Source organism: Gossypium raimondii, chromosome 12 (assembly GCF_025698545.1).
Source record: "Gossypium raimondii isolate GPD5lz chromosome 12, ASM2569854v1, whole genome shotgun sequence".
NCBI lineage: Eukaryota > Viridiplantae > Streptophyta > Magnoliopsida > Malvales > Malvaceae > Gossypium > Gossypium raimondii.
Genome location: NC_068576.1, coordinates 36,670,577 through 36,679,214, shown reverse-complemented (window position 1 = coordinate 36,679,214; position 8,638 = coordinate 36,670,577). Strand labels below are relative to the sequence as shown.

General features: G+C 29.1%; 1 protein-coding gene across 2 annotated transcripts; it reads right to left on the bottom strand.

Annotated features, from left to right (window-relative positions):
• Window positions 1-2,656: 2,656 nt before the first annotated feature.
• Window positions 2,657-7,468, bottom strand: LOC105763893 (protein trichome birefringence-like 25). 2 transcript variants are annotated; one of them, XM_052624752.1, is made up of 3 exons: window positions 6,972-7,468; window positions 5,860-6,137; window positions 2,657-3,676 (listed from the first exon to the last, which is right to left on the bottom strand). In XM_052624752.1, the coding sequence occupies exons 1-3, from the start codon at window positions 7,276-7,278 to the stop codon at window positions 2,897-2,899; spliced, it is 1,365 nt and encodes a 454-aa protein (XP_052480712.1). In that variant the 5' UTR covers window positions 7,279-7,468; the 3' UTR covers window positions 2,657-2,896. The 2 variants fall into 2 exon arrangements, with proteins under 2 accessions (XP_052480712.1, XP_012437746.1); XM_012582292.2 differs by having other exon boundaries at window positions 5,860-6,143; window positions 6,972-7,464.
• Between the last annotated feature and the right edge of the window lie 1,170 nt (window positions 7,469-8,638).

Here is an 8,638-nt window from a genome sequence, read left to right as displayed (position 1 = left end):
AACAGATATTATTTTTCTGTAAAAATATTATTTTAAGTGTATTTTATCTTTTGTATTTTATATAAAATCTAGAAATTTATATACACACGATACAATTTGAATCCAAAATATTTTTTTGGCATTATGATTTATTTGGCCTCAAACGTATAAAAAAATCATTTTAGCCTTCTATTTAATTTTTCACCTCTTTTAGTTTTTAAATTTGCATTGTTTGTCAAATTACCTCAAAATGGATGAAAAAGTTAATGTTTGTTAATGTTGTTGACATGGTCCACACGTATGTCACGGTAGTAATCAATTAATCTTTTAAAATATTAAAATATTTTTATAATTTTTATACATTTTAATAATTTCTAATTTTTATATTTTTTGAAATTTTTAATTTTAAAAATTAATTAATTACTTGACATGACAGTCCATGTAGATGTTACATCGTGAAGTTAACAAGTATTAACTTTTCCATCTATTTTAAAGTAATTTAACAAACAATACAAGTTCAAGGGTTGAAAGAAGTCAATTTAAATGGAGGATTAAAATGACTTTTTTCTTAAATTGAGGGCCAAATAAATCATTATATTTTTATATAGTTTCAACTCAAACAATATTTAACTTTATATCAATTTTTTATAAAATTATTACATAAAATTTTCTATGAAATTGTAATTAAGATATTATATATTTGATATATTAATAATTGAAAAGTATTTCCTTCTTTACCAACAATTAAGATTTAAGCTGAAATATGATTAAAATTAAACTTCATGTATTAGCCTGATGGTCAGGGTATTCACCATCCCAAGTGTAGCTTGAGTTCGAATCGTGCTAGTCGTGTTGCTGTTAGGACTTTATCCTCCTTTTATAATTTACCAAAAAAAACTTATTAAAATCATGTCACAAACAATTCTAACATTAAATTAGTTGAAAATAATTATTTTTTAAAATAATCTATATCTATACAAAGGACCTTCTATCTTAAGGCACTCCTTTTCTTTTCTTTTTTCTTTTTATGAAGAATGGTTAATTTTTAATTTTGGTCATTCTAATATGTTTAAATTTAAGATTTAATATTTATACTTTAATTTCTAACATAATTTGATCTTTATATTTTTATAAATTTATTAATTATTTCAAATAGTTAATATCATGAGCTTTTCAATTAAAATATTACATGTTTATATATAATTTGAAAGCATATTTTTAAATCCATGAAGTTGGAAGGCTAAATATCAAATGTACAAAATGTAGAGACTTAAGAGTCATGGTTGTTTGAACCGATTGAACCAACCGAGGTACAAGTCCAGAGAGAGACATCAGACTGGTTGACTTACGAACCAGTACAAACCGATAGAACTAGGCTAAAAAATTGATTGAACTGGTCTTTTTATTTTTAAAAATATTTTTATGTTTTTAATGATTCATTTAATCGAATCTTACGAATAAGTGGTTTGACTAGTTTGACCACCATTTTGGTTCTAAAAACTTTTCTTAGAATATATTTAATATTTAAATTTTTATTCTATAAATTGACACAAACAAATAATCAACCTAGCACCAAATCATTGAATTTTTAGAATTAGAACTAAAATGAAAAATTTTGTAAACATTGAGGGCTAAATTTGTTGAATTTTTTATATTTAGGATCAAATTGATAGAATGTGTAAACATTAAAGGGCTAATTTTGTTACTAGACCAATAAAAAAAAGCTCACATCAGCTCTCAGTGACTAAAGTATTTAATTTTGAAAAGTTTAGTGACTAAAAACGTAGTTAGGTAACCATTTTTATAGTTTACCCATAAAAAATAATTTTCAGCATGTTCCATGTCATTATTTAACAAATAAATTTAACCGGGGGGACAATTTGCACGTTTTGGAATGTATAAGGTCTAACTTGTTCATTTTTTCGGTAAAGGGTCGAAATGCAATTCATCCCTAAGTACAGAGGCTTCCCTGATACTTTTATTGTTTAAAAGCTAATTAAAAAATTCTAAAATTTATTTCTATTTTTATCGGTTTCAAAACACCTAAAAAATGATACAAAATATTTAAGTATTTTAAATATATTTGATGCAATAAATAATAAATAAGTTATAGCAATATGCATAATAATATACATAATAATATTTGTATATGAGCTTAGAGTTATATATATGGTTAAATTATGTTACTAAACTTTATATTATATATAAATTATAGTTTAAGGTTTTTGTAATTTTGTAATTTTTAATTTAGGTTTTTGTAATTTTGTAATTTTTAATTTTACTTTTTTTAATTTTAAATTTTTAGTCTTAACCAAATGGTGATCTTTAAATTAAGATATAGGTGTAAGATTTTATTGAGCGATAAATTTTAATGCCTCATAGCTTAGAAATCAATCAATAAGTTAAATTCATTAAAACGGTGAAAGCACCGACAAATCTCTCTACTACGTAAATCAATTAAATTAGTTTTTCTAGTACTTACATTATTACAAAGAATCAAATAAGAATAAAGTTTAACGTAATTAACATTTAATATTTTAAAATGACATTAAAATTATTTTTATTTACAACTTAACTCCAAATAAAATATTTCATTTGCAAAACGATAAAAGCTTTAAAGATATTATTTATATCAAACAGTAAATGGTATTTTTCAAACAATAAATACTAACTTATTAAAATTGAATTTATTTGATTTTTAATAATCAATTTGATAAAGGACCCAATGGTAAGTTTCATCAAATTGGGTTTTAATTTCTTTTGGAGAAGCTAATAGGACCTGATGGTGGTGTTAAAAAATAAGTAATTACAAGCAACTTGGATACCATGATCCCTTTCCTTCTGAACAAAAATTTAAAATTTTTTAAAAAATAAAAGCATTTTTGCAACTCAAGTCCCCCAAAAAATGGCTAAATTTTTAATGTGCCCCTCTAATTACCATCTCCATTAGTATATCATTCCATGAATCTATAGGCCCTGGTAAGCACCAATGCAAGCAATCATTTTGCACTTTGGCATTTTTATCCTTTGCAAAGGGTTGAAACTGCCGATAAGGTCCCGGGTGACCGTCAGGCCGCAACATTGACATCCTAGTGGTATCAAGCAATTTCAATGTCACCCCGTTTTCAGCCCCTACAATCGAAGCTTTCTCGAATTCCTCCATCTCAATACCCCTCATCTCGGCATCCACATCTTTCATATCCACTTCACCTTCTTTAAACGGTCCAGTCCTATTACACGTCCCTCCGCTAAACCATTCCCCGTTCTCGAAATGGTCCGGCGTCGTGGTCCGAAGGAAAACAAATGCTTTCTGACCAGACCCCATCATGAAGTCCAGTATCGATTTCAACGCCCTACGGTATGCGTACTCGAAGCTCATTTCCGTCAAATTCTTTCCCAAGCAAGAATGGCAACCCGTCACCGTGCCATTCTCGTGGTATATTGCGGTCTTGAGAAACCATTTCCCGCCCGCGATGACAGCATAATCGAAGTTCTCATATTGGTCAGTCCATGTTTTGTCGAGCTTGTCGAGATGGAGCTGAGTTTCCGCCGATGAAACCCCGTTTATGTCTTCGAAAATGTCGGCTTTCAAAAGGAATGGGGACCAAATCACTGAGAGGGTGAAATTGTGAGAGGGAAAATGCCATCTTTTGGATTTGTATTGTTCATCATGATAAACCTCAACAGCTTGCTCTACCTGTGGGACATATAAGTTGATCAATTATACATACCATTTGAGAATATTATGGTACTATCCAACAAAACACAAGACAATGATTTACACAGAATATTATGGTAGGTCTATTGAATTAGAATTCAACAGTTACGATCAAAATTAATCATTACAAGCACTAAATTGAATAATTAATTCAAATAAACTAATTATAACGAGTAATTGAATCATACAATTATAGGCATGTAAAGATAAAATCAACTATGTTAAACCAATAATAAATTTATTTTTCAATCAAATACTAATGTAGGTTCGCATCATCGTTTTAAAAAGAATTTAGATGTCAACCATTAATTAAGGTTAAATCAGTTAAGTTAAAATATGCTCCAAGTCACTTACTGGAATTTAGTCTCTTATTCACTTTCATTTATAGGATTTTAATTACTTTACTTTTTAGATTTTAAAATTCAACTCAAATTGTTAATACTTTTTATTAAATTTATTGGTCAGACATCTTGAAACAATAAAAAGGAAATAAATGCCACCAAAAAAACATTTAAAAATTTAAAGAAATAATTGACAATGTAGGAGGATGTAGGTTCGAGTGCGTTAAAGCGCATTATTCTCCTATTTATAAATTGGAAATGGACTCTTCGTAGTTCTAGATATGCTCTAAAAAGAGTAGATATGATCTGAACCTATAATTAAAATAATAATAATAATAATAATTTAAAGAAATAATTAAAACCTTTGATTTCAATTCAATGTAGGTGAACCAGCTTAAAAGCTTTAACCATCAAAGCCTAAGCTGTCATCCACTTTATAATTTAAGACTTTTCCCCATTGAAGCTCAAATGGAATCAGAGGGAGACCCACAGCTAAAGGCAAGCAGTCCAAATCTTAATTATGGCAAAAAAATATTGTTGCTAATATGGACGTTTATGGGCTAAATTTCGATTTCAGTCCCTTTATTATACATAAATTTAAGCTTTAATCTTTATATTCTAAATGGTATTATGGTTGCCCATGTGATTCTATATGTTAGAGGTTTAGGGATCGAACCGCTTACACTTCAACAGAGATGAATTGGCTAAACCAAGAACCAATTGAATTAATTGAACCATGACCTAAGGCTAATATTAATTAGTTGAATCGATAAAAAAAAACCGATTGGATCGGATTTGTCTATATTTGTAATATTTTTAAATTTTTAATGATTTTTAATTGAACCAATAAATCAGTAATTTGACCCGGATCTAAAAATTGAATATTCTTTTCTATGGGTGCAAACAATCCAAAAGGTGTTTTTAATAAAAAATAATTTTAATAATTAATCGTGCTATTTATTTAGATTAGCTAAAGATATTATAAATTCAAAAGATCAAATTATATCAATTTAAAATATAAAACTAAATCCTAAATTAAGCATAGTTAAGGGACCAAAATCAATATTAGACCGTAATCTTTTTTTTTTTAATCACAATAAGAAAAGGGATAAGACAAGTTTTCATCCAGAAATTGTTACTTTTTCAATTTAATCCTTAAATTTTTTTATTTGTCCACATTTATTCTTGAACTTGACAAAATTTTTCAAATGAAATTGTACCACATCATTACCTCTACATCACCTAAATTATTATATAAAAATTATAATCTTTTAAGTAATGATATGGAATAATATTAGAATGTCATTTCATTGCATGGACCAAAACTGAGAAAAGTTACCAAGTTGAAAGACTAATATAGACACCAAAAAAATTCAAGAACTAAGTTGGAAAAAATTGCAAAGTTCAAGGACTAAATGTTGTTTTGGGTAAAAGTACCATGGAAACTCTAGTACTAATAGTCTTTTTTTTTATATATTTTTCATATCTATTTTACGATCCATGTTTAGGGTTCGTGACAACCTCTCTCAACAATGTCATCTCCAAAGTTCGAATACGCATTCTCACAATAGAAGTACTATGTGCCTTACCATTGCACCCAACCACTTATTGGACAAATTAGTCCATATACGTTAGATAAAAGAGCAAACAAGTCTTTTTGTTAAAAATTTATCTCTATAATATAAGATACATGTAGTATGCCACATGTAACTATCTAATTATTTTATCACTCTTACCAATTTTTAGTACAAGGATCTCCATCATAATTTACCCAAAAAAACCCTCGTTAATCATCACATAAAATTCAAAAAAAGAAATTACCTGAGAGAGAATGCAAAGAAACGATTGGACATGGTTACGAGATATGGAATCGCCGATGAACGCCCACCATTTGTTCTTCATGAGATCCAAGAACTTTTCCGGGTCAAACCTGGGTAATTCACAGCTCCGTGGATTCCACCGCCAATAAAGATAGCCGGAATCGGGTCTTCCGTTCATCATACAATTTTGATGAGCTTCGATATCACGGCAACTAGAATTCGTGTACACCGGAGCCGACGGGTCGGGTACCCAATCCCCCACGAATAGATCACATTCACCTGCAGCTTTATTTTTCAATTTACAACGAATAATTTAGAGGTTGCTAAAAATGCAAGTAATCATAGCTAGGCAGAGCATGAAAAAATGACGTATTAAAATTGGTTTAATTGTGGATTTGATCCCTTTATTTTAATTTATTAGAATTTGGTCCTTGTATAATAAATGGGTTGTTTTCCTTTAAATTTAGTGTATATAAATTGTTAAAATGCTTATTTTTGTTATTTTTTACATATAAATTATTGTATGTAAATTGAAAAGATTAACTTTTAATTTTTGTTGACCTAGGGATGCAATTCAGAATTAGACCATATAAATTAGGTAGATAAATTCAATCTTAATGTATATTTTTTGTCACTTTGATTTTAATTTTTTTATCCTTTTAGCATTCATCATTCAAAAGTTAATTAAATTGCTACTTGATAGCATGCACAATAATTCCTATGTATTTCATAAAAAAATATTAAAAAGATTATTTTTAAAAGATATTCATTTTATCAATAAAGGGCACATGGATTATGCAAATGGGATTAAAATTGTAACAATTTTTTATCTAAAATAATAGTTTTACTAAAATTTGAAAGTTGAAACGATAAAAGAATTATGACTAAACTGAGAAAAATGATGAATATTAAGGACTAAAATTGATATCATACCATAAATTTTTGTGACACAGTTTTTAGCTATATTCATTGAAGCACAAAGTGGTATGAGATCTACATCTTGCTTTTTCTTTTACTTGAATGAATAAACCACAAAATAAACTAATTTAAACCCAGAGAATTAAACTTTATACTTTGAAAAAAAAATTCATGCTTGAAGCTTAAACAACTCACCATTTGATGCATTAAATGACATTGATATCTCCTCGTTTGGAATCGATTTGCTCTCATTTACCGACAACAAATCACCTGCTGAAGTGGCTGGAAGAGGAGGCTCAATTACGACATTCGTCTCCTCCACCAACGGCGGCGGTGCTTCGACGACGGATGAAGTGAAAAAGCTGAGAGAATCGGAGACGAAGAGACGAAAAGCTAGACCGAGTAATAGAAAAGAGATTAAGAATTTGAGGATGATGTGATGGCGTTTGGGTAACGATGGTGGGTTCAAATCTAATACTCTCGATGTTTCCTTCTTCACCATTGTTAATGGTGGCGGTGTCACATTCACCCAGAAAAATAAAACACTACTACCTTTTAATGTTTTTATAAGGAAACTCTCCGACTGGTTTTTTTTTTTTCCAACTACTCTCAAAGGTGTTTTTATTACAAGGACGTGTCTCTTTTTGTGTGTGTGTCTGTGTGTGTGTTAGACTTGGGAACTGAGATTGCTGGTGGATTATTGTTGTGTGTGTGTGTGTGTGTGTGTGTTTTTAATTTGTGGTGTTTAGAGAAGGATTAAATTATTGTCTGGGGTCTAAATTTAGTAATTTTTTTCATATTGGGGCTTGAAATTTTTTGGGTTCAATTTAGGTTTTGAACTTGACAATTATTTCCACATTAAGGCCTAAACTAGGTAATTATTTTCTTTTTTTTTTTGTTCAAATTACTCCCTGAACTTGGCAATAGTTTCCATATTAGAATCTAAACTTGACAATTGTTTCCACATTGTGACTCTAACTTTTGGGTTTTCAAGCAAATATCAAGGACTAATTTGGACAAAAGAAAAGCTCAAGCCCCAATTTAGGAATAATTACCAAGTTCAAGCCTCAAATAGTGATTTGACTCTTTAAAGAATGGTTGGTTGATAAATATAATGTTAAATCACTTTTTAGAGCTCGCAACTATTCTCATATTAGGGTTTGAACTTTTTTCTAATTCAAGTTAGGCCCTAAACTTAACAATTGTTCTCACATTGCGGCCTAAACTTTTTTGTCCAAGTTAGGCCTTAAACTTGGCAATTATTCTCATGTTGGGGCTTGAACTTTTTTTTAACCAAGTCAGTCCTTGATATTTTCTTGAAAGCCCTAAAGTTCAAGCCTAATGTAGGAACAATTGCTTAGCTTAAGCCCCAATATGGGAACACTTGCTAGCTTAAGCTCCAACATGAGAACAATTGCCAAGTTCAAACCCCAATATAGGAATAGTTACCAAGTTCAGGCCCCAAATAGTGATTTTACCTTAAATATAAAACAAATAATAATTAGGTTAAATTATGCAATCAGTCATTATATTATGCTTAAGTTATATTTAGTATTTGTATTTTAATTTGGTCAAATTTAGTCGTATTTTTAGAATTGGTTCATTTTAGTCTTTATATTTTCTTAATTTTGAAGTTTCAATATTGATTTAAAGGGTAGGAGCTGAATTTGTTCGGTTAAATTCTACTATTAGTCTTATACTATGCTTAAAGTCGTAGATTTAGTGCATGTTCTCTAATTGAATAATTTTGAATACCTATACTTTTTGAATTTCAAATTTCGATATTGTAATTGGGTTTCTTTAATAACATATAAAAATAACAAGCTGATATGGTATTGCATATATGGTAATATATTTGTAAC